The sequence below is a fragment of the Stegostoma tigrinum genome, chromosome 1 (assembly GCF_030684315.1).
Source record: "Stegostoma tigrinum isolate sSteTig4 chromosome 1, sSteTig4.hap1, whole genome shotgun sequence".
NCBI lineage: Eukaryota > Metazoa > Chordata > Chondrichthyes > Orectolobiformes > Stegostomatidae > Stegostoma > Stegostoma tigrinum.
The window spans coordinates 83,750,676-83,778,045 of record NC_081354.1 but is presented as its reverse complement, the minus strand read 5'-3'; the positions used below and the strand labels follow the sequence as shown (position 1 = coordinate 83,778,045).

At 39.5% G+C, this 27,370-nt stretch overlaps 1 protein-coding gene across 1 annotated transcript in view; it reads right to left on the bottom strand.

Annotated features, from left to right (window-relative positions):
* ncapg (non-SMC condensin I complex, subunit G) overlaps positions 1-27,370 on the bottom strand; it is a 70,604-nt gene that overhangs the window by 9,215 nt on the left and 34,019 nt on the right. The window contains exons 11-18 of the mRNA XM_048549173.1: positions 27,243-27,332; positions 24,361-24,540; positions 22,595-22,705; positions 16,354-16,473; positions 13,442-13,681; positions 11,023-11,204; positions 8,783-8,957; positions 451-618 (exon numbers count right to left, since the gene is read on the bottom strand). Coding sequence (XP_048405130.1) covers positions 451-618; positions 8,783-8,957; positions 11,023-11,204; positions 13,442-13,681; positions 16,354-16,473; positions 22,595-22,705; positions 24,361-24,540; positions 27,243-27,332 — 1,266 coding nt within the window. The remainder of the gene's footprint in view (positions 1-450; positions 619-8,782; positions 8,958-11,022; positions 11,205-13,441; positions 13,682-16,353; positions 16,474-22,594; positions 22,706-24,360; positions 24,541-27,242; positions 27,333-27,370) is intronic.

The window sequence follows — 27,370 nt, the reverse complement described above, 5'->3', positions numbered from 1 at the left end:
GTGATAAAGATGAGGTTCTGAACATCAGTGGATTGGCCATGCTAAACAGCCTGTAGTGTTCAGGGGTGTGTGGGTTATTGGGGGATGCGTCTGGGTGGGATGCTTCAAGGGGCAGTGTGGACTTGTTGGGCCGAAGGGCCTGTTTCCACACTGTAGGGAATCTTATCTAATCTAGGTCAGAGGCTCACCAAATATTACGTGTAACACTCAAAGGGACAAAATCAGCAAATGATTTCTTCCAATTAGATAGAGAAAATTCTTGTTTGACTTTCAGCACATGACTAAGAACGAAAAACTTGTGGACTAATTCTTACACCGACAGAATTAACAATTTTCTATACTTCACTCACTCAGAATCACATTCGTTCAGACTCTAAAACAATGCCAATTCTGATAAAGACAATATTATCCAGTTCTTTCTGATTTTATGGAAAAAGTCATAAATATAACCTTAATGTTATCTAGGAGAACACACAACTGCTCTGTGCAAGGTGACACTCCAGTAGATAGTTCAAGCAATCCCAGAGTTTTGACCAAAATACGAATGTTGGGGGAATCTGGATCCTTCAATATTTCATTGCAGATCTTCACAGCCAGATTGTCATGCACTGTAAACACCTACAGAAATAAGACAACATTTTGGGTACAAGAGAGAATATAAATGTATCTCATTTGTTTATACTTGTATATGGAACCCAGGCATCATTAGCAAGGCCAGTATTTACCATCTAACCCAAATTTCCCTAAATAGATGATCAGGAGTGAAAATTTATTCTTAGGCTCCAACATTCAGCACCACCGCCTTACACCAGTTTAAGAGATAACTTTCTGTACTGGAAATAATTGCTGGTAGAACGTGTGCAGTACAAAATGGTTCAACTTTCTTCCTTTTTATCTCTGCAGTAAACTGTATTTATACTTTTATTCCACCCATCATTGCTCTATCACCATCCTTCTCCAGAATATGCATTCACTCATACATACAGTCCTATTACCCATGATCTCATTGTGCAAGAATGTGCTGGCATTAGCATTATCTCTCCCAGTCTTAAGACTACAGTACTGTTGAGCATACCATCCTCTAACTTATTCCCTCTGTTATCCAGCTCATTGAGGTTTTTTGTTTCCTAAAATCCATTCTAATCTCTCCAATTATAGTTAGCGGTGGCCTCTCTTTGTGAAACTCACAGCATTACCTTCAGCATCCTCCAAAAATTTATCCTTGCCCCTATACTCTTACCCCATCTCCATGCCAACCATTTAGTGGTGTCAAGCACCTTCATGGGGAGGCAGCTGCCTGGGTGACACCACCACCAAAGCAATATAGCAGCCACTTCCAGGCTTGCCACTAGTTTGCTGAAGAGACAGGCAGATCCTCAGAGGGATACCAGCATAAATGACGGAGACTGAATATCACTGGGCCAAACTAAGGTAATGTGCGTGCTTTGTCAGATTACCAGAAAACCTAACCATTTTTGACATTAAATGAAAATATTTTCCTTCATTCCTCACAAGATCATTCAGTGACTATTTAAAATTGAAATGCCAATTTCCCTAGCTAGTAAACCAGTTTCTAGTAAAGTTTTCTAGGCCATTATGTAGAGATGAGAAGATTCCCCGTATCCTCCCTCTGCCACGACTTTAAAAAAGTTACAGAATTTACAATGGGAATCCAAGGACCACCTCCAAGCTCTCAATTTTTAAATTTGGACCATTCCAGGCCACTGACCAGAAGACTGTGAGACAGAAGAGTAGAAATTAGGTCATTCAGCCCATTGAGTCTGCTCTGCCATTCAATCATGGCTGATAAGTTTCTCAACCCCATTTTCCTACCTTCTCCCCATAATCCTTGATCCCCTTAACAATCAAGAACCTATTTCTTGTTTAAATATATTCAATGACCGGACCTGCACAGCCTATTCTGGCAATGAATTCCATAGATTCACCACCCTTCCTCTAGCTGAAGAGGTGTCTCCTCACTGTTCTAAAGGGTCTTCCCTTTACTCTAAGGCTGTGCCCTCGAGTCCTAGCCTCTCCTACTAACGGAAACATCTTCCCAACATCCATTCTATCCAGGCCTTTCAGTATTCTGTAAGTTTCAACTCGATCCCCCACCCCACTCCCACATCCTTCTAAAGTCCGAGTATAGACCCAGGGACCTCAAACATTCCTCATACATTAAGCCTTTCATTCCTGGGGTTATTCTCATGAACCTCCTTTGTACCCACTCCAGGGCCAGTACATCCCTCTTGAGATATGGGGCCCAAAATTGCTCAATATTCTGAGTGTGGTCTGACCAAAGTCTCAGAAGTATATTCCTACTTTTATATTTTAGTCCTCTCAAAATAAATACCCACAGAGTGTTTGCCTTCCTAACTACTGACTCAAACTGCAAGTTAACCTTAATAGAATCCTGGATTAGGACTTCCAAGTCCCTTTGCACTTCAGATTTCTGAATTTTCTCCCCACTTAGAAAATAGTCTATGCAGCTATTCTTCCTACCGAAGTGCATGACCTCGTACTTTCAAACATTGTATTCTATCCACCAATTCTTTGCCCACTCTCCTAAATTGTCTAAATCTTTTTGCAGCCTCCCTGCCTCCTCAATACTACCTGTCCCTCTACCTATCTTCGTATCATCTGCAAGCTTAGCCAGAATGCCTTCAGTTCCTCCATCTAGATCATTAATGTATAAAGTGAAAAGTTGTAGCCCCAACACTGACGGTTGCAGAATACCACTAGTCACTGGCCGCCATCCTGAGAAGGACCATTTTATCCCCTCTGTCTTCTTTCTGCCAATCTTTTATCCAGACTAGCACCTTGCTTCTAACACCATGGGCCCTTATCTTACTTAGCAGCCTCCTGAGCAGCACCTTGCCTCCTTGAAGTCAAGGTAGATAACATGCATTGGCTCCCCTTTGTCTGACCTGCTCAGTATTCAAAAATCTCATCTTTCACAATGGACTCCAAAATCTTCCCAATGACAAGTCAGGTTAATTGGCCGCAGCAGTATTTGAAAATTCAGTTCCCGATGAAAGCCTGGTGAAAGGCAATGCCACTGTTAAAGAATTGCTTGGTCCAAAAAGGGCCTTGCAACAGTTAGCATTAGGTTAGGAGCTCCACAGCAGCTTGGTGCAACACATTTGGGAAGCCCTGATGTGAACAGTACATGCCCCATTCTAATTCATCTCATTGAAAACAGTATCACAGCCTATTCAAAATTCAATCCCGATTCAGCAGCCAAAAATGTGTTTAAATATTGCATTTAAAAGAATGAACCACTTTTAGATGCCTTAGAGAAAAAAAACACAGAAGGCAAGGAAGGAGCAAAAAGATATGGAAGAGGTACCTCTGGTGTCTTGCACATACAGACCAATGGATTTTGAGGTTTTTGAAGACAAGCTCGAGATGTACAGCAGAGATTCAATAGGTTTGAGAGACATGATTAACTTGCCACAAAAAGGCATAGTGACTCACACTCCAAGCAGAAGCCCACTAACATGTTTCCCAGGCTCAGGTGTTGGGATCATTGGTTTGCCATACCCAGCATTATCTTCAAATTTTACTTTGTAAATTAGTGTTCCGTCCTTTCTACTCCTAGGGAAATAGTCTTGATCTTAATTTGCAATCATTAAAACCAAAACAATAAAATATAGAAAGGGAGGGAAAATTAAAACAAAGACTCAAACCATCATTGAATTGCAGCTTGTGGCCAAAGGCCTGATTGAAGTCAAACCCTGATGGCGAACCAAATTACTGAAAAATATCACAAACTGCAGTCAACACTAAATGGAGGACAGATCACTGCCCAAGCCAGCAAAAGCAAAATTCCAAGTGAAAAATTTTAATAATTTTATGTCATTCAACAGTTGGGTAGCTGGCTTCAAATGTAGTAAAAAGTTTCAAACAGGTGAAAAAGTAGTAAGCTATTTCTGACAGAGTTGGAGGCACAGTATCCTCTCCAACTAAGACCTCTGACAATCTCAATTGTTTATGTTATAAAATAGGCAGTCTAATCTTTTAATATCAATACGAACAGATTTCTTCACTGTTGCTATAACTCAGTTGAAATTCTACCATTAGAAGATTTGTGCCAACAACTTCAATAAATGTGTATGAAAGCTGCTGATTCTCATTAGGAGGCCAATTGTTTCACTAACATCATTCATTTCAGTGCACCTGCCATTCCAAAATGCAACCAGTCCTTATCACATTGGTAATTTTTTTTAAAAACTGGCTTCTTGAAGTGCAATCTGTCCAGCTGCATAAACACTGCTTTGGCCACTAAGACAAGGCAACTATTTGTGGCAACTGCCCACATCCTAAGAGCAAAAGTTACAAGCTAAGAGTTGACAGGAATTAATAACAAGTCAGTTTACCACAAATCCAAAATTCTCAAATCTGAGTATCTGTTTTTAATTTCCCATTTACAGGAATTAATTACTGGTTCTTCAACACACAAACTAGCTAAGAGCACTTAAGTGTCATTTTGACCTGATGTATTAAACAAATGTACTATGCTTCAAGGCAAACAAATTGTCACCCACTGCTGTTATATAAATCAAGCACACCTGATCTTTGTGAAGAACAAAACATTCCACTCGCAAACCTGGCACTTTCAAATTTGAGACACACTAAATTATAAACACACAAATAAATCAGATAGAACAGCAACATTCAAAATAAGTATATCCATTACTTTTTCCTGGTACTTTAAGTTGTTTTGAGATCCAAAAAATAATAAAGCTGTACTCTTCTTTCACTTTTTCCCATCCCACGGTGCTTTAACCGAGATTTACATTAATACAACACAGTTTAGTTGACATAGCGATGTCAATGGGTAGAAGGCATAGTACTTCCACTGAACAGGAGACTTGGTCTATTTAAAAAGATTCAGTACACATGAGAAAATAACCCTGATGAAAACCAAACAGTTTCCCCAGACAAAAATGTGCTAAATGTAGAGGTTACACAATGTAAATCACTACACAAAATCAATCTAAGTCACTTACTGCAATGCAACCTTCAGGTGTGACTGACAGTAATAATTGTCAAATCACTTCCATTCTAGCCACAACTTGTCATAGCATTATATGCAGCTTTAATCTAACCAGGGTCACTAAACCCTATCAAGTTCTATCCTATTGACATTGTTGGTTGACTCACATGACTAGAACACAAACAGCTTCAGATCTTAACATCAAAAGTGGTCTTTCCTAGAATGAGTGCAAATTGAGATAAACTCCTTAATCCCTGCCAGAATAGCCATATAGCCAATGTCATTGTCTTTTTCATAGCCTGAAGAATTAACTAAGCAGTTTTAATCACAAACCTAACAACAAATAAAAAGGAAAACTGCCTCAAATTTACCTACAAATTCTGTAAGCTAAAAAGGAAAAAAAAAACCAGTACCAGTAACAGAATCAGTAGTTTACAGCTTTCACTTGAATATAAACAGCACTTTGAACTTCAAACTTTTATGAAAAGGGAACCATAAATCATAACAAAATGAAATAAATCCCCACTGATGAAAAATTGTGAAATGTCTGTCTCAAATTTATGTTAAGTCTTCCACATCAGCTCAAGAAAAATGGAGTTTAAACACAAAAAGAAATGCATTACCACTCAAACTCTGATTGGAAAAACAAACGCCAACAACATAAATACCCGGACTGAGTGCAGCTGCAAATTGTTGGGGAGTGGTGCTATGGTTTTGCCTCCAACAGCTTATTTTACCTGATGTAACAAGGTGTATGTAGTCTCTCATAACATCAGAAACTAGGTACAGTCACTGTAGTATTGAAGAATCCAACAGACATTATTACAGCCAGTTATGTACAGACATTACATTCACAGACACATCAGGGCCTGTCTGGGCCAGCATTAATCTACTGCATTATAGCATGCTGCCTTTAGCACGTGGTGCTTCAAGTGAACGCAGGTACGATAGAGTTTGAGACCTTGATACCCTCAGGTCACAAACTATAAGGCAGCGTTGATACCTTGAGCATACCCCTAAAAGATGTACAGGTAGGCCCCAACTTAAGAACAGGTTCCATTCCTAAGAACTTTCAGAAGTCGAAATCTATGCAAGTCAGAACACTTATGACGAGACGACATATCTGTACTTTGTAGATATGTATGTAAACGGTAATGTACAGCGGTAGCCAAAGTCAGAACACAATATTTAACGTACTGCATGCAACATACAGATACAGGTGAAGAAAACAGTTCTGTTTACACTTATTTTGAATATTTAGGATGGCTTGCATGCCAGAAGAGTCATTTCTGAGAGATGGGAACTTATTTGGCAAAGATTGTACTGAGGCACTTTTCTTTCGGAAAATTTCCTTTCATGCTACAGACAGACACTCACTGACAGCTCTATACACCTGGACTCTGAAATGTTCTTTACTGCTTGACAGATGTTATAAGATTTCAAAAATTTCTTTCAAGTTTTTTTTTAACCTCCTCTGGTGGACATCACACCTAAAATGCATTGTCTGACCTGGGATGTCACCTCTGATATACTGAGGGAACTGATAAAACCATTAGTAGTCTTGGGCCATTGACATGAAAGAAATTATACAATTTTCATACTAACCTTTTGTAACTGATTAAAGAATTAATAATCGTCTTAGGTTTGTCAAACACCGCATCAGTCCTTTGACCCTTTGATCTTTGGCTTATAACTTGTTTCTGATGCTACCTCTCTCACTAACACCTGAGAAGAGGAGCGAGACTCTGAAAGCTTGTCTCTTCAAATAAACCTGTTGGACCATTACCTGGTGTCGTGTGATTTTTAACTTTGCCCACCCCAGTCATGGCACCTCCACAACAAAGCTTGAAGCTAACCAGCATATGATACAAGTGTTGACCCTCAAGGCAAACAATTTGCAGTTTTTCCATTTCCATAATTAATCCACTCAGTGTCATGAAGCACTGATACAGACCCTTCGGTTCAACTCGTCCATGTTGACCAGATATCTATATAAATGCAGTCCTACTTGTCAGCATTTGGCTCATACCCTTCTAAACCCTTCCTATTCATATGCCCACCCAGATGCCTTTTAAATGTTGTAACCATAACAGCCTCCACCACTTCCTCTGGTAGCTCATTCAATACAGGCGCAAACCTCTGCGTGAAGAAATTACCCCTTCGATCCCTTTTATACCCTTCCCCTCTCACCTTAAACCAATACCCTCTAGTTTTGGACTCCCCCACCCCGGGGAACAGACCGTGCCTACTTACCCTATGAATGTCCCTCATGATTTTATAAACCTCTAGAAGTCACCCCTCAGCCTCAGACACTCCAGTGGAAAATAGCACCAGCCTATTCAGCCTCTCCCTGTAGCTCAAACCCCAGCAACATCCTTGTAAATCATTTCTGAACGATTTTAGTTTAGCAACATTCTTCCTACAGGAGGAAGACCAGAAATGCATGCAATCCTCCAAAAGGGGTCAAACCAACACCCTGCATAGCTGCAACATGGCCACCCAACTCCAATAAAGGCAAGCATACCAAACGTCTTCCTCACTATTCTGCCTACCTGTGACTCCACTTTCAAGGAACTATGAACCTGCGCTCCGAGGTTTCTTTGTTCAGCAACACCCCTCAACACCTTACCATTAAGTACATAATTCCTGCCCTGATTTGCCTTTCCAAAATGTATCTTATCATATTCATTTAAATTAAACTCCATCTGCCACTCCTCAGCCCATTGGCCCATCTGATCAAGATCCTGTTGTACTCTGGGGTAACATCCTTCAATACTTCTCCAATTTTAGAGTCATCTGCAAACTTATTAGCCATACCTCCTATGTTCACATCCAAATCATTTATGTGAAATGACAAAAAGCAGTGGACCCAGCAACAAACCTTGTGGCACACCACTGGTCACAGGCCTCCAGTCTGAAAAGCAAATGTCTACCACCACCCTCTATCTTCTACCTTTGAGCCAGTTCTGTTAGTTCTCCCTGTATTCCATGTGCTCTAACCTTGCTAACCAGATTACCATGAGGAACCTTGTTGAATGCCTTACTGAAGTCCATATAGATCACATCCACCGCTCTTCCCTCATCAATCTTCTTTGTTACTTCTTCAAAAAAATCCTCCAAGTTAGTGAGACACGATTTCCCATGCACAATGCCATGTTGACTATCCCCGATCAGTTCTTATCTTTCCAAATATATGTAAATCCTGTCAGAATCCTCAGGATTCCCTCTAACAATCTGCCCACCACCAATGTCAGGCTCACTGGTCTGTAGTTCCCTAGCTTTTCTTTACCACCTTTCTTAAATAGTCCTTTGCTTAGTAATTATTGTAACCTTCACCATTGCCAAGTCCTTCACATATTCCAGAATAGTTTGAACTGTGGAACAGCTAAGGCCTAATTCTTTTCCAATGTTTGCCTTTTACAGAGTATTTGATTATGTAAACTTGCACCATTGTGATGGGTTTTGTGTTTCTTCAGCGCACTACCAGCACTGGTGTCGGATGTGCGTCAGTCGGCATGATAATTATTGCATGTAATAAAAATGATATCGTACATTTTACTGGCATTTGCATTGTTTCTCCATTCTTAAGAACGAACAAACATTTGCCCATAGGACTCTGCATCTTATGGGATGCCATTCATAAATCGGCGCAGCCTGTATTGACATACTAATCAAGATACATAACACAACAAATAAAATACAGTTTGTTGACTTTGCTTGAACCAGATATTATTTGTTTGGAATCATCGCCAAACCCACATAATAAAATTAGTTGTTATGTACCTGATAATCCTGTATCGGCTTGTTTTGAACATTTACTGTGTTGGCTCGTGTCAAATCCACAAAGAGTTCTGCTACATTATGCTGATTAACTTCAGCTAAAGGAGAAGAAGCTGGTGCACAGAATAGGGTCTTCAAAGTAGGCAGGAAAGCTTCTTGAAAACATTCTTGATTTTTCCTAAGAAACACAAGTTTTCCACAATATTAAACAGCTGTACTATTTCATTTTGATCGGCAGCATTTCCCTGCTAAATCGTTACAGTCACTAAATATATATGTAATTGAAAGTAATAGAAGCAGGGAAACAGGTGAGACATGAAGAAAAGAACAAAGGAATTTGCGACCAGCGGAAGAAAAGAAATAAACAGCACCCGCTGTCTTAAAATAAAATGGAATTATGAATGTCACCTGAAATTAGTCAACTAATGTCAAGTCCAGAAAACGGGAAGTGCCTAATGGAAAGATGAGCTTCAGTGCGACAATGTAGGAGGGAGTACAGAGCAGGAGTGGACAGAAAATTAAATTGGCAAGTGGTCAGAATCTTGGTGACAAGCCAGCAGAACGAACAGAGATGTTCAACAAAATGATCATCCAACCTGGATTTGGTCTTCCCTCATCATGAGCAGTAAAGACACAGTTCACTAAATTTAAAAGATGTACGTATAGTCATTCTTCCGTGTGCGCGAGGATTCCGTTCCTGAGAACCCCCACAAATAATGAAATTCATGAGTGCAAAGTTTGTTAAAATTGCAGGTTAAAAATCATGGATGTACAATTTTGCTAAGGTATGTTGGAATTTTGTTGCGGACAGGCAAACTTGCAAGTTATGATCTTGCGGATAGGGAGGATTAACTAGACATGCAAACTAGAAAAACGTTTGGAGTATAAAATGTGAGGCTGGAATGAACACAGCAGGCCAAGCAGCATCTCAGGAGCACAAAAGCTGACGTTTCGGGCCTAGACCCTTCAATCAGAGAGGGGGATGGGGAGAGGGAACTGGAATAAATAGGGAGAGAGGGGGAGGCGGACCGAAGATGGAGAGAAAAGAAGATAGGTGGAGAGAGTATAGGTGGGGAGGTAGGGAGGGGATAGGTCAGTCCAGGGAAGACGGACAGGTCAAGGAGGTGGGATGAGGTTAGTAGGTAGATGGGGGTGCGGCTTAGGGTGGGAGGAAGGGATGGGTGAGAGGAAGAACAGGTTAGGGAGGCAGAGACAGGTTGGACTGGTTTTGGGATGCAGTGGGTGGAGGGGAAGAGCTGGGCTGGTTGTGTGGTGCAGTGGGGAGACGGTACGAACTGGGCTGGTTAAGGGATGCGGTGGGGGAAGGGGAGATTTTGAAACTGGTGAAGTCCACATTGATACCATTAGGCTGCAGGGTTCCCAGGCGGAATAGGAGTTGCTGTTCCTGAAACCTTCGGGTGGCATTATTCCAGAACCCTCACCCCATCCCCCTCTCTGATGAAGGGTCTAGGCCCGAAACGTCAGCTTTTGTGCTCCTGAGATGCTGCTTGGCCTGCTGTGTTCATCCAGCCTCACATTTTATTATCTTGGATTCTCCAGCATCTGCAGTTCCCATTATCTCAAATGTTTGGAGTGTTGGATAGCAGAAAGGAAGGAGGTGAGTAAGCATGTTTTCTGTGCTTGCATGAGGAGCAAAAGGTATTAGGTATTAAGGATGACAAGAGAAGGCTTGGGTGTCACAAAGGAAATGGTTCCTTCAGAATACAGATAAGAAAAGAAGCTGTGTTGTGTGGTGGCAACATGCTAGAGGTGGTAGATATGTTACAAGATACAATGTTGAACGTGGAGGTACTGGTGGAAGGGAAAGATGTCAGGAACTATATATTCTGAGAGTTAACTCATGGGGTGAGAGCAGAAGCGCGTGAAGTAGATGGATATTTTTAATTACAAAGTAAAAAGACCTGGTAAGCTTTCAGAAAGAAGGTATTGTTACAGAATGACCATCAAATTTCTCCAATTTCTGCATTTTTTAAATATCTGATCCAAGAGCAGAATGACTTTTGTCTATAAATCGTGCAAGATATCCAAATCAATGCTGTGATTCAATTCAGCAATTTGATACTGTTCATTATATGACTAACCCACACCTCTGATGTTATCTCTCCATCAATGTTTTACAATTTCCCTCACCTTCAACAGAAGTTCAGCTTTCAGTTTTATGGAGTTAGTAAAAATTTAGGAACATTTAAAAACTTAGTTCAACAATATATAAAAGTACAAACCTGTTCATAAATGCATAGAGTGGAAAGAAAACCCCCAGGCAATGACGAAGAAAAGTATCCTCTTCAGTTACAGGATTGTACCATAACAAAATAAGTCGAGAAAGAATTTTAGGACTAGAAAGTCTTCCAGAACAAAGCAGTTTAGCAAGGCCTTCTGCGGCAACAGTCCTAAGGTCTATCACCTGGAAATAAAAGCAAATTTTATTTGTATTTACAAAATTACATGCACTAGGAAGAGGGAAAGAGTGGCAAACAATAAAAAAAATTGTCAAAGGGGGTGCTAAAGAGGATGGAAAGAGAAGAGCAAAGGGTCAAGAGAACAGGGAAGGGGAAAGGAAAGAACAGGTCAAGAAGATGAACAGATGGATTAGGAAGGTACAATGAAGGAAATGGATGCAAGTTGGGGAGAGGGACAGAGCACAAATGCTCAAGGGCCTGGAGGCAAACAGAGCATGACATTCATTTTGTGATCCACATGGAAAATGCAGTCAGCGACATCTCTTTACCCACACTAAGCGCAATGAGCCACTCAAAAGCAAAGAAAGTGATGAAGAACACCAACTTCCCATTCCCATTTACACAAATCTGTCCCTACCCCTAATTCAGCTCATCTGCTTCTGAAACACTCATCAAAACTGATGACCAGTATTACTTCTATGTTCAAAGAGAAACAACATTCTGAGAATAAAGGGGATATCCAATTGTAGCTCTGGGTGACTGAGAAAAAGCTTTGCAAGTAATGATCAGCATATTGTTGGATTTTTTTGGGCTTTCTCTTTCCACAGCACATGTTTTATCCCCCTGTGTCTTTGGAAATAAGTTAAGCTGATGGGATGCTGCCTTTTTGAAGTGTATCCCTGATTTGTTACATCGGGCAATGCAGGCTGGCCATCTTCATTCCAGGCGGTCATATATTTGAGTATATTTTCTATCAAATGGTGATGACAATGCTCAAACCCAATGGCTTGGGCACAGGTTTCTAGTACAGCTGACTTTGTCAGACTGCTCTGGAACTGAGGGCAATGTGTGAAAACACATATCTCCTCAATCCTGCCTAGTCAACAAAATAAAACAATACCTTGAAAGTGGGAAACCCCAAGACCTGTAGTCCCTCCAAACTATCTGAGTTCACCGAAGAACCAAGCTCCTCGAAATGTGACCACAAGAAACCGGAGAGCTGTGAAAGTCCTTCACCTTGTCAGCTACTCACTTCAACTTTAAAGCTTCAACCTAATTTAAGTAACTACAGGCTTGACACAAAAAACATAAACATAGCTTTAAAATGTAACGATATACTACATTAATTTGTGCCTAATCTTCAATGCAAGAGACATAAGCAAGTGAAATGCTGCTTTATTTTACTGGGAATAAATAAATTTCTTAACTTTGAAAGTCAAAAAACTTGATGCTGGAACATTTAATTGGGACAGAGAAAACAAGAAAATTCATACATTTTCACATCTGAGTATACGGTTCCGGAACAGTATTCTAACGTGTATCAAATCCTAGTCAACTACTGTCGTGTTCTTGCTGACTTAAATTTGCTCCCAGTCCCCTAAATTATCCATTTTAAAAATTGTTATTCTCATGCTTTAAATTAGTATCTTTGAAACATCATCCAGCCCTCTACCTCCTTCATAGAAACATAGAAAATAAGATTAGGGGTATGCCATTCAGCCAATCAAGCCAACTTCTACCATTCAGCACGGTCATAGTTGATCCTCTACCTCGACACCATACTCCCGAACATTCCCCACACCCTTCAAGGCTTTTAGGCTCCAGCAATCTTTTCTCGCAAACATACTCAGTGACTTGGCTCACACAACCTTGTGGTAGAAAATTCCACAGGTTCACCACCTTCTACAGATGAAGGGGATGGTAATGTTTTAACATTCTTCCACACACAGTAGATGCTGGATTAGTTGATAACTTTAATTTTAAATCGATTTTAAATAGATAAACTTTTGTTAAGCAAAGCTATTGAGGGATATGAGCCAAAGGTATATACAGTTAGGCCACAGCTCAGCCATGATCTCATTAAATGGTTGAACGGGCTTGAAGGGTTGAATGACCCACTCTTGCTCCTATGTTCTTGAATGAAGAAATTTCTCATCCCCCACTGGTATTTTATGTGCACACTGCCAAACCTGCTTATTCTGCATTTGGTAGCCATCTATTTCAGGCTCCATCTTCTATAATTCCTTACCTAAACTTTTAGACTCAAAAGACATGACAAAAATGTGAAAGCTTCAAATAGTGTTTATAAGGAATGCCCACAGAAGTAAGATTTTGCTTACATATAGATATACCAAAACAATTCATAGCAACATAATTGCTACCACTGTTCTTGCATAATGGCACTCCCACACCAAATGCTCAGAAGCCTCCAAAAGCACTTCAAAAAGCTACTAATGCACACCTCATTGTCCAAGTATCCCAAAAGCAATGTAAGGATACTATTGACTGTATCAGTTTCCACCACAGGCTCAGCTGATTCTTCATGTATTGATTCTTCATTTCCACTCCGAAATTCTTCAATTTGCATTTCACGGGATTTATGAGGACTAGATTTGAAAGCCTCAATCCCAAATACTTGCAAAATGTCAAATACTGCCCGCAGTGCACTAATTTTCACATTGATCATATCGAGTTGAGCAATCTATAATATTAAAGAAAATATGTCATTATTTCTTTGGAGAATGAGCTTGGATTTACACATCCTAACATGACATATCCACAATGAGCAGGCAGAAGGGGAGGTCAGTTATGGGTTCTGGGATTCTTACCTCCATTTCTATCGTTGTCAACTTCTAGCAGTGTAGGAAACAAGTGGCTTGTGAGCCACATGCACCACTTCAACTTCGATTGCAGGGATGGGCATTTTGTACCCCCAGCACCTTTGATGGAGTTAGCCAAATTCAAAAGGTAATAATGCTTCATCCCAGCTCAGAGCAGTTCTGACTAACAGGAGAACCATAATCTGAAGTCAGGAACCTTTTAACATTCAAGTTCACAATGTCTTGACAACTTCACATTTAATCCATACTGCATGACATCATAATATGTTCTAAATTCAATGATTATGAACCAAACAATTAGAAATTATCTCACAATTTAACCTTTTTATGTCAAATGACAGCTCAGACTTTGGTTCCCTTGTTTTAAAGCTTGAGCTAGTTGATTAGCAGCTCAGATAGGATTCCCTGCAATAAAGCTTGATCGAGTGGCTGAGCTCTTTCAATGGCTTCAAAGTTAAGGATTTGATTACAGAGGTTTGTTTTTACACAGTTACGTAATTTAATGCCACTATGAATGCCTGGCTAAGCTCCAAACCCCATCAATAAATTCAGCTCAGCAGGTGTTGTCAATACGGTTACCAAGGGTCCTCTGGGTTTATTCATCTTGAAAGTTTCAGATTATGTAATAGGTTAATGCTTTTAGAAATGGTTATTGAATGGACATTTTGTTTGTTTATCTTGACAATTCTATGGGCCTCTCAAAAGTCTTCAAGAGTTCTGTATATTGAGGATACCAGGTGAATGGGCATGTTGGAGGGCAAGTAGGAAGGAGACACATGGCAGTAGAATGGAGGGATAAAAGAGTTAGGGGTCCTCACTACAGAAGAGTCTCAGCAAACAGAGGCGGGCCTTCTAATCAGTCCATTTCATCATCCACAAGCATCCATTTCTGCCTCTGCCAGCCTGAGGCAGCAATAGCCCTGACTTCAGCCTGCTCAGAAGTTTTGGGATGAAAACCTGATGGGCAGGTACAGCCGTTCAAAAAGCTGAAATGCAACTTCAGGAAATGGCCAAACTCCTAAATTCACCTCAAAAACCATCATCTTGACTGACTAGGTGGACATTTTTACTTTGGACGCAAACAAGTGCAAATTGGAGCAATTTTGAAATTGCTCCATTTAACTCATTTCTGCTGAATCATGTAAATATCACCAAACATGAGTCCCTAACCTCGAGTGATGTTCCATCAGTACGATTACATTCTTTTCCTCTGTGTTGACAGAGGCAGGGGAGTGCATTTTCAGGTTTTCGGGTCAGAAACCTAGCCAGAAGGAGCCTGCAAACACAAGCAGGGGATAGAATACTGGGTTCCCAATGTTTGCCATTTTAGTGGAAATGCAATTGGGCCCATAGGGTTCCTGGCGCCAAACAGTGTGTAACCGACTAGGTTCATTAAGGCTAAATGTGAAGTATAATTAAAGAAACTGACTGAAGGAACTATTTTCTATTGAAGTTTTAGTAGAGTTGGTGAGGTGGTGCATGCTGCTTCTCTCCAAATGGAAAACATCTGATTAACCTTCCACCTTTGACAGTCCATCAGCTAGATATCAACTCTGTGTCAATGCCCCTGTAAAAATTCCAATGAATGACACTTCCCCCGGGCAGATTCAAAACATGGAAATAGGAAACAAAAGTCAGTACTATCTCCACTGAAAATAAAAATGTAACAACAAGAATCTACTAGTGGGGTGAACCTCATTCAATCTCAGATCTACCCAATATATGTTTCCAAATCCAACGAGAACCATTAAAAATCTATGCAGTATGACAGATTCAAGATTGTTATGGAAAAGGACAAGGATGGGCCTGAAAGCAAAGTTCTAAACTGTTTATTTAGTTGGTTAGGCTGCAATTACAATATATCGTACACAGTTTTGAAATACACATTGCAGGATCATGATTCATTTGTATAAAATTGTGAGGGACATAAACAGGAAGAAATTTTTCTCCTTGATGGAGGAGTCAATGGCCAGGGGCATAGATTACAGGTAATAGACAGGAGATTTAGAAGAAATGTGAGAAAGTTTTTTTCATTCAAGATATGTTGAGAATCTGGAACTCACTGCCTGTGAGGGTGGTAGAGGCAGAAACCTTCCTAACATTTGAGAAGTATTTAGAAGTGCACTTGCAAATGAAGACTATAGGCCAAATGCTAGAAAATAGGATTAAAATAGTTGGGTGGATGTTTTCGACCAGCAGGATTTGATGGGCTGAAGGGCCTTTTCAATGCTGTAGACATTTTTGATTCCACGACTGTAATAAATTATTCCAACATCACTGAACTAAAAAGGTCCATGATATATCTTCAATAACCTACCAACTCCCAAAGCCTCTTTTCCCAGCCGAATCCCCAAAAATCAAACAAATATACGTCTTCACATCATATTTTTGGTAATTGTTTTCCTGTACTTTTAATCTCTGAAGGAAATGCACCAGATACCCATAGCAATGTTAAGTGAACAGTCCTGAAATTCTATTTACAAATGCCATGCACCTGTTAAGAACTGAAGTGAAGGACTTTTGACCGGCCTACCTGTAACAGCAGCGGCAGGTGCTGAATCGCAAAATCTTTGTTATGCAAGGCGGATGAGCCCAGACATAAGACTGCCATGTTTCTCACCGCAGGATTGACACTTGCAATGCTTGGCAGTATCTAAAAATCACAGAAATAGAGTACGTACATTGGAAAGAAAACAATGTTTATTGTGAAGTGCAATGTTACACAATAACTTACATAATGAAAAGCATCTACAATTACTTAATAAAGGAATATAATCGTGGGAGAGTCAGTTACAGTTTAACATTGGATATTAATAAAACTAGCATTGCCATGTGTCTAAGACAATTCCAAATTTTAATATGCTTCTTCCTACCAAACAGAATCTTACACCTCTCCCTGTACTTAGCTCTTCTAGTTATTTTACTTTGCTTTATAATTATATAGCAACTTGTGACTCAAACGTAACTCATGACAGCACACTTGGCAATTTGTTCAATGACTGAATTCGGTGCAGTGAGGGAGGTGGTGCTATTCTGATCTTTTAAATAAGGGAGCCAGATACAACCAGTGGGATAAGAGTACAATGGCACAAGGTAGGTGAGTAGATGGTCAGCTTAAAGTTTTTTCCTTTCTCTAAGCAAGTAATAATGTGGAGATAAGTATTCTACTAAATTTACAGCTTGAGCAATTAAACTGTGAGCTAACAACAGATAATCTCAAATGATGCTTCTAAGCCTATTTGCTAAATAAGTAATAATGATGGCAGAGCAGGTGACGTTACTTCTTCAAAAAAACTCAAAATCACATTAGTGAGACATGGCTTCCCATGCACAAAACCATGCTGACCATCCCTATTCAGTCCTTGCCTTTCCAAATAGATGTAAATCCTGTCCCTCAATGTTACCTTCAACAATCTGCCATACCAAAATCAGGCTCACCAGTCTACAGTTCCCTGGCTTTTCCTTACTACCTTAAATAGTGGCATCAGATTAGGCAACCTCCAGTTTTCCTGCTCCTCACCTGTAGCTATCGATGATACAAACACCTCAGCAAGGGGTCTAGCAATCACTTCCCTAGCTTCCCACAGAGTTCTAGGGTACAGCTGATAGGTCCCAGGGATTTATCCACCTTTATGTGTGGTTTTAAGAAGTTCAATACTACCTCCTCTGTAATATGGACATTTTTCAAGATGTCACTATTTATTTTGCCACATTCTGTATCTTCCATAACTCCAAAGAGGACTGATGAGGGCAGAGCAGTGGACGTCATCTATATACACTTCAGTAAGGCACTTGACAAGGTTCCTCACACTAGACTGGTTAGTAAAGTTAAATCATGTGGAATATAGGGAAATCTAACATTTGGATACATAACTAGGAGACAGATGGTGGTGGTGGAGGGTTATTTTTCAGTCTGGAGGCTTGTGGCCAGTGGTGTGCCGTAAAGATCAGTGCTGGGTGATCCTATATAAATGATTTGGATGTGAACATAGGAAGTATGGTTAGTAAGTTTGCAGATGACACCAAAATTGGAAGACCAGTAGACAGCAAAGAAGATTAGCCCAGAGTACAACAGGATCTTGATCAGATGGGCCAATGGACCGAGTTTAATTTAGATAAATGTGAGGTTCTGTATCTTGGAATGGTAAATCAGGGCAGGACTTATACAAGTAATGGTAAGCACCTGGGGAGTGTCGCTGAACAAACAGACCTTGAGTGCAGGTTCATAATTCCTTGAAAATGGACTCTCAGATAGGATAATGAAAAAGGTGTTCGGTATGCTTGCCTTTACTGTTCCGTGCATCGAGTATAGGAGTTGAGAGGTCATGTTAATGTTGTACAGGACATTGGTTAGCCCACTGTTAGAATACTGCATTCGGTTCTGGTGTCTTTGCTGTAGGAAGTATGTTGTGAAACATGAAAGGGTTCAAAAAAGATTTAAGATGCTGATGGGGTTGGAGGGCTGGTGCTGTAGGGAGAGGCTGGATGGGCTGCGGCAGTTTTCCCTGGACTGTTGGAGGCTGAGGGGTGACCTTAGAGCAGGTTATAAAATTGTGATGGGCATGGAAACAGTGAATAGACAACATCTTTCCCCTGGGGTAGGCAAATGCAAAACTAGATGGCATAAGTTTAAGCTGAGAGGGCAAAAGATTCAAAAGGGACATAAGGGGCAACTTTTTCATGCAGAGGATGGTTGGTGCATGGAATGAGCTGCCAAAGGAAGTGGAGAGGGCTGGTACATTTACAACATTTAAAAGGCATCTGGAATAGGAAGGATTTAGAGGGACATAATGCTGGCAAATAGGACTGGAAATATTTAGGTTATCTTGCAGCTTATGTGGATAAGAGCAGGGATGCAGGGAAGATAAACAAACTGCCAGCAGCACCATGATGCACAGTGCCATTCAGGGGATGGGAGGTGTGGGTGCAGGGATGTATTTGTAATAGAGGACAGAGTTAGGGGATGCTATTCCCTTTAGCAGAGAACAAAGGATCTCTCTTCTTTGGATAGACAATAAAAAGACAACAAAGCATTTCACTGAGGCAGCATCATTGACTATTTTTAAGGTAGAGATAGATTGATTCTTGTTAGGCATTGGAATCAAAATGTTATCGAACAAAATAGTTAGAAAGGTGGAATTCAAAACAAACAAATTAGTCATCATCTTGTTGAACAGCAGAGCAGGTTCAAGGGGGTGAACTGTCTATTACTCCTCCTAATTCATTTTTAATCAGAACATAAAGAAAGAAAATAATGACTAAAAGATTAGTAAGGAGGGAAGCATTAGAGTTTAGGACAATGCCAGAAAGACACAAAGTCATATTAAAAAGTTTAGGATACAAATAACATCCCAGAAACAGATGTGAATCAGGAAATGGAAGGGAAAGAAGTGGTACAGAGCAAATTGTTGGAGCCAAGATACTGAGGAGTTAGACATAATACAGCTTAAAAAAATTGGTGGGAATTCGGTGAGGAAGGAGGGAGACACTCCTTCACTTTTATTTTTCAAACTTCTTTACCCTGTACGAGTTGGTTGTTACTCTTACCATTAAGTTAATAACTTAGACACGAAAGAAGCTGATTGCGAAGTAAAGGGGAGTAATTCTACTTTCTAACTCTAATCTCCAGTTTACAGCAAGTGGCTCAAAAAAAGCTTGAAGTATGACGTGGCAGCTTGGCCATTGCAAAGTTCAGGCTGTGGCACATTGGAAGGTGCATTCAGTCATCTGACAAAACAAATCAATTGTGCTAGGAGTGTCACTAGCTGCAAAAACTTGAACTTCAGCTACTGCTCAAGTTTTGAAACCTGGAGTCCTTATGGTGCATTTGTGAGAAAGAGTGCTATGCAAGTAACATGTTTAGGGAGGTGATCACTCAGTGGGATTGGAACATGCATGAAAATAGAGATTCTATTCAAAATACAAGAATGGGGCAAATTTCTTTTCTAGGTGTTATCAAAATCTAGAGAGTTGACAAAGGACAAATGTCTTCACTAGATTATCTCACATGTGAATGCCTGACTAGTAATTACACTTCAGAAACTATTACCTCAAGTACTGTTCAAGGGCCCTCACAACAGCAAGCCATGTGTTACATGCCATTTCACTAAAATAGTAATGCTCGAGTGATTCAAAACTGGCACTGGCTGCAACTGACATCAAACTGGATAACACCAATCAACTCCAGCATATCTGAAGAGCTAGAGAACTTTATTTATACAACATCTTTCATGTCCTCAGGATGTTCCCACATGCTTTGCAGATAGTTATGTTTACGACATAATCACTATTCTTCTGTAGACTAATACTTTGAACAACTGCCACAGAGAACAGTTGTACAAACAAGAATAGAGAACAACTATCAAATGATTTATTCTTTTCATGCGCGGTTAACGGAAAATTGTGAACCATAACAAAAAATCTACCTCTTCCTCAAGAGTAAAAAGAGAATTTCTATTTCGCCGCCAACTTTGAGCTCAGATGGCACTTTAAGTAAAGCCATAAGATTTTCACAACCACAATTATCAGTTTTGCATGTAATCTAATATGCAATGCTGCCTCTGTATTACAATAAAGAGTCCATATTATATAGAGTCTAAGTCCTGGAGCTGGATCGTCTGTTTCAAGAGACAAGCCTATCTGACAGACATCTTGATTATCTCACACGAGAAGAAGTCCGGAGGCTATAGTCAGTAATCTTTTCATAATTTCAGAGATTTAAAAGTATTCAGCAAAATGTGAGCTTTTCCTTGCCTGTTGGCTAATGCACCATAATTTCATTAAATGAAAATGCATTCACTTCAGGGATTCTCAAACTCATTTAACTAAGGTCACAGAAACATGGGATCATGAGAAATAAAACTGTATGAATTTCCCACCTGCCTCAAGTGGTCCAAACAGTGAGAAGTAACTAATCCCAAATTAAGTTTCCTACAATGGGCACTTCAAATGTATGTGGCAGCTCTAACCGGGATTAGTTTTGATAAAGATACAGTCACCTCAATGAGCAGCAGTGAGAGAGGCAGATGCGCAATTAGTGAGTATTTACAGGCCTATCACCAAGGTGTATCATCACAAATTTGCATTTTCATCTTTGTTCATTTTCCAGTGATAGAATGGGATATGCATGTTGAAAAGTAGTTTGGGAAGCACTGCTTTTTACTCATTACAGATATCACATCTATGTATTATCAAACTACTTTAAGAAAACCATTAACAGAAATAAAAGTAGAAATTGCTGGAAAAGCTCAGCAGGTCTGGCAGCATCCATAGAGAGAAATCAGAGTTGATGTTTCAGGTCGAGTGACCCTTCCTCAGAACTCAACTGCTTTCTTCTTGGGTAAGAGAGTCAAGACTCTCGCCTCTAGAAACAGAAGGCCTAATTCGGGACTAAGACTGTATACAGTATGGACTCTATTGTAATATAGAGACAGCACTGCATATTAGATTACATGCAAAACTGATGCCTGTGAATGTGAAAATCATTCCCCTCAATTTACGAGCTGTCTCACAATATTGGATGAAACCCAGTGGAAAGGCAAACAGATAGATCAAATTTAACTACCCTACACAAGGGTATAGTAAATAGATGCCTGTCCAAAGACCAATCCAAGCTGATTTCAGACATCTTCAAAGAAAGGGTTGGACAGACATTTAGCATGAAAATTAATCGAAGTAGTAAACTGCATATACTGTTTTGATCAAGAAAAACCAAAATGGTCTTTTCAGCCCTGTACCAATGCTACCTCATCTGTGTCAATGAAAAATAATGTCACACAAACACAAAAATCCTCAGTTGCCAGGAAAAGTGTTCACTAATACATTGTGTGTCCCTAGAGAGACCTCCTTTAAAAAGGAATGAGAATCAGAATTGCAAAACAAAAAAACAAATATAGCAACAGTCTTAACATTGCTTTATACTCTTACTGAAGAACAGCAAATACAATTGATGAGGTTCACATGAAAAGAAAGGAACTAAGTATAACCATTTACAGCCTCTGATGGGCAGAGCAAGATACAATTATGGTACTTCTCAAAGACAGACCACCTTGCTGGCAATGTCCTGTTTGGTGTCGAGGCAGCAAAGTAATATTGACTGAGTTTTCATAGAATCCCTACGGCCCAACAAGTTCACCACTGACCCTCAGAGTATCCTACTCAGACCCATCTCCCTATAACCCACCTAATCTACACATCCCTGAACACTACGGGTAATTTAGCATGGCCAATCCACCTAGCCTGCACATCTTTGGACTGTAGGAGGAAACCGGAGCACCCAGAGGAAACCAATGCTGACACGGGGAGAATGTGCAAACTCCACACAGACAGTCGCCAGAGGGTGGAATCGAACTCGGTTCCCTATCAAAGTGAGACAGCAGTGCTAACCCCTGAGCCACTGTGCAGTTTTCCTGTTTAAACTTTTACGGCTAAATATAGCAGTTTCAAATCTACTGAATAAATTTCAAACCAGAATAAAAATTTCTAGTAAACAAAAATTTGAAAAATAAAATAGGTGAATGGAATATAATGTAAAGATGTGCATAAATTTCCCCAGTTCCATCACTAACCTGGGCCCCAACTCCATTCCCAACCACCTCTTCCATTCTCCATTCAGTACATAAGGTGGCAAACCAGGGAATAAATGGTTGGGTACTCCAAAATGAGGGTCAAAATGTATTTCCTATCATAAAAATGAAATTTCAGCTATTTCATTTACTTTTAACAGATTTATAAACTAGATAAAATAAACCAAATAGTAAATATGTCAGCCATACCAAAGCCTCTGTCATTCCATTCATAGTTGGACCTATCCCTTTTGTAACAGCCATCTGTTTGAGGAGCTCAAAGCACATGATCAGACATTTTAACATAGTTTCAGGATCATCCTGTTGTATTGAAAGAAAAAAAAACGCAAGTTAAAATATATCAGTCAAAAGATAAACAACCTTTTAAATGTGACCTGAAACTGTCACCATACTGCAAACATTAATAAAATTTTCACCACTGCCTTGACTTAGTCGAGAAAATATGACAATATAACAGTAACATAACTGCATTATTAATGCAGAGGCTCAGGCCAATGCTTGGAGAACAGGTTCAAATACCTCCACAGCAGGTGGTGGAATTTAAAATCCAATTAATGATTAAATCTGAAATTGGAAAACAGTCCCTGTGATGATTGTCATGATGCTGTAATCAACTGTTGCAAAACCCAAGCCAGTTCACTCAAGTCCTTCAGGGGTTATCTGCGGGTGAATAACTAGGCTGTCCCTGGCCATAGGAGAACAACATCAATATGTTTGACTCTTAGAGGACACTGGAATGGCTTTATAAGTGACTGAGTTGTTCCAAACCACCAAAGAAAATTTATGAGATGGATCATACCAGTTGATTACAGGGCAACATGGTGGCACAGTGGTTCGCACTGTTGCCTTACAGCGCCAGTTTGATTCCAGCCTTGGGCGACTGGCTGTGTGGAGTATGCACATTTTCTCATGTCTGCGTGGGTTTCCTCCGGGTGCTCCAGTTTCCTTCCACAGTCCAAAGACATGCAGGCTGGGTGGATTGGCCATGCTAAATTGCCCATAGCGTGCAGGGATATGCAGATTAGGTGGGATGTTTTTGAGGATCGGCGTGGACTTCTTGGGCCAAAGGGCCTATTCCCACACTGTAGGAATTCTATGGAATGCACCAGTTCAAAGCAGCTCACAACCTTCAAGAAAAGGATTGTCAACAAATGCTGGCCTTGCCAGCAACAGCCACATCCCAGAAAAGAATAGATAAAATTATCAGGCGTTTAGTTTAGCCAGTTAAACGTTATTTGTTTCATAAGATATTCATTATTCTACAAAACTATTTTCTCATTCTATTTAGATAAGTAATGTATTTTTCTACTAAAATAAAGTTATCAACTTTTGTAAAGTTTTGCTATGTAATGGATCACACAAATTTCACCAATGAAATTCAGCTTTGAAAATAGCTCAGTGAGGGAATTAAATTTCTCAAGGATCACAACAGTGAAAAATGTTTGTGTTTGATGTTACAAGAATTGCACAGTGCACCATTAGTTAGTAGCTCCTTTTATAACAGTTAATTTAAAAAAATCTGATGTAGAAACTGCGAAAGTTCATGGTTATTACTGGAGGTAGGGATACGGGAAACATGAACAAATGGTGTCTTTAAATGATGTGGCCTACACCGGACATGGAAATGTTTAGCAGAAGATACCCACCGTATAAAAAAGGCTTTCTAGACTAAAAACTAACATGATTACTTGATGAGTGATTTTCTTAGTGTTGATAAATTATAGAATTTTTGGGGGATTACATTAATTCATTTTTAACCCAAAAAACATCTATATTTGTGGGGTGGGGCAGGGAGACATAGTGAAAGGAGTGAAATATTGTATAATTCACTAACTAAAATTATGATAGTATAATGCCAACAACTATACTGCATGCAGGCATTTACAGGTACTTTACAAACTTCATGATAACTATAGTTTGTTATTAAAATATACTTTATCTTTACAAAGAATTACCTTTTCAATGTAAACTTCTTTGCACTCAGGTTGTTCAATTGCTTTTATCATCTCAATTTTGCAATTTTCTAATTCTTCAATTTTCTGCTTTAGCACTGACGCATGAATGAAGTCCTGCCGAGTTATACTGTCCTCCAGTGCTTGTTTTGCTTCTACAAGTTGAACTTTGATATTGGCAAGCTGCAAAACGGTAGAAAGGAAAATGATTGTGTGTGACTCAACGTTGCTCCAGCTTTCACATTGATGTAGGGATTGCTGTTAAGGATTTTCATGACAAAGTTATTTCAATTAAACTGCCTTAGAAGTACTTCTGTAGTCCTCAGTTCTAATGTGTTAAAGCTGTATTTGCACTCAGAAAAGCAATGATGACTATACTGGTTATAAGTTTGTAATGTGAAAGCAATTGACATTAAAGTATTCTATTAGAGAATACATTTAGAAGCAAATTTGACTGTACAGAATTAAATCAGGAAAAATTTGACAGCCACTGTATACAAGATACACAAACCTCCTTATGGAATGCCTTACAACTTGTGACTTCTACCTTCCAAAAGTAGAAGGGCAGCTGATGAATGTGAACAATACCAATCAGATGCTTCCCTCCAAAAGGACACACCACCCTGTCTTGGAACTCAGTTGACACTCCTTCACCTGTTGCTGAATCAAGATTTTGGATCATCCTTTCTGAGAGCACAAGGAGTAGATGGACTGCAGCAGTTCAAGGCAGCTGCTCACCATCATCTTCTCTCATTTTTCCTTTTCTTCATACTCCAAACTGTGCGAACTTCCCACAACCAAAATCACTGACTTTTTTGCTTTTTAAAAAAATAGCCACCACCAGTAATTACATCAGTGCAGCCAATATTCACAAGCAAAGCCCAATATGCACCATGCAAACCATGGGCACGTATGCGAGTATTTCTCACGTGCTCACCTCTCCCTAAAGGCAGCAAGAGCATTGATGGACACTACATGCTCCCTCTTGAATGACTCTCGGGCACAAACTTAACAGCAGGAATGAAGCAGACAGTCGATACATATAACCCCCTCCACAGCCTGCTGCCTGGACCTGTTTATAGCCAGCATGGTCCGGTGCAGATCAGCGAGAAGGTCCCCCAACCTGACTACCGTCACCATCTCACATGCAATTAGAGATAAGCAACAAATGCTGGCCTTGCCAGCAATTTCCACATACCAAGAAAGAGCAAAGAAAACATGCAGCTCATCATTTGTACCATGGCTCCCTGCTGGAACCATCCAAAACTGACTTGACTGCTATATTGCCTATTCCAAGTTGTATTTTTCTGAGGTTCAAATCTACATTTTCTTCCGTTAAAAGACACTCGCTGCCTCAATTCCTCCTTGGTGCTTAATTCCTAATGTTGTGGAAACCCAAAGAAAAACATTTCTCCCAATCCTCTGACAAGAATTTTAAATTAATGACAAGATTTTACTCTTACTTATTATGTTCCCTGCTAATGTTAATACTAGACAAGTCAGATTTTAAAATGAAACCTGGCCTCATAGGTATTATTTTTAATTTTAGAAGTTGGTTACTATGGTGATTAATCAGTGAAACACATTCAAATGAGGCTGTAGATATTCCTTAAGGACATAACCACTACACAACAGAAAGAAAAACTCAAAAAGCTACAAGACTGTTAGAAAGATCTTAACACAAGCAACAAAACAAAGTTTCACCTGTTCATTACACTAACCTTTTTGCTGATTCTCAATACCAGAGAAGTTTCGCTTATATCTTCATTCTAAGTTTTTATTTAACAAGCTCATCCCAGTTTATTTCCTTTGGACTGCAGGGACAGTTGTATGATTGCTTTGAGTTTGCCGGCATTAAACATTTGCAATTCTAATGGCATAAACATATTCAGTTGTGAGATTTCTTATCAAACTCTCCTGAGTTAGAAGCTCCACACAACTAAAACCTTGATACTGCTAGAAGAAACATTTCTCCCTTCTGAAAGGAGACCTTGAATCTTTTGTTCTAAAAATCAAAACTAAGCCAACAGCTTAAACTGAGTAGTATCAATATTACATCCATTAACACTACACTTCTGTCAGGTACTTGACAGCAGTCACATGCTTTCTTTGAATTACTGCACTTGGGTCACTGTTCCAAATTGTTTTGACCTGGTTAAAAAAAAATTATCTTCACAGAACTGATTCACATCCATCTGCCTCTATTTTAAAGCCAAAATCCTAAAATATACTATTTATAAAACATACCTTGCATACACTCTACAAACACAAAATCATCTTTTCCCAATTACCTTACAAGTCATTATCACTTACAAATTTATCCTCAATCTGTTTTGCTAAATTTGAAATAATATCCACCATCAAGTATTTCCAGATAATTTCAAGCAGCTTGTGAAGTTTCATCCAGATGACGTGTGAGGTGTAATGAATAAAGCGACAATAATTAATTACATTCTGAGATGGCTAGTGCCATGCAGAACTATTTCTTAGGGAACTGCAATTAATTCTGGGGAAATGGGAGGCTTTACCAAATACACAGCATTTGGCAGGAATACACTAGTATCTTTTCAAATAGGTTGTACAATGCAGAGATTAAACTGAATTAGTAGTAATACTAGAATAGAAATAGTCTGGGTTTAATACAGGAAAAAAATGTCGTAATTTTGAAAGCAATTAAACTAATCCTATAAAACTTAGTGGCTAGTAAAGAAATCAGTCCTTAACGCTTCCCAAATCTTGCACATTTAACTTATAGTTCAGATGTATCACAAAATACAATCTTCAAGGTTCTTAAAAACACCAAAATATTTCAGTGGTTTTTAATTAGTACTTTGTATTTACGAACTATGCATAGCCATAATAATACCTATCCTAAATATTTATACCTCAACTTGTCTTTTCCTTTGTTCATCAGCATTCTCCAGAGCTTCAGTATGAACAATTGGCTCCCGAACATCTGATATTATCTCTGCAACCTGTGGTAACAAATCAAATAATTAAAACTGAACAATTG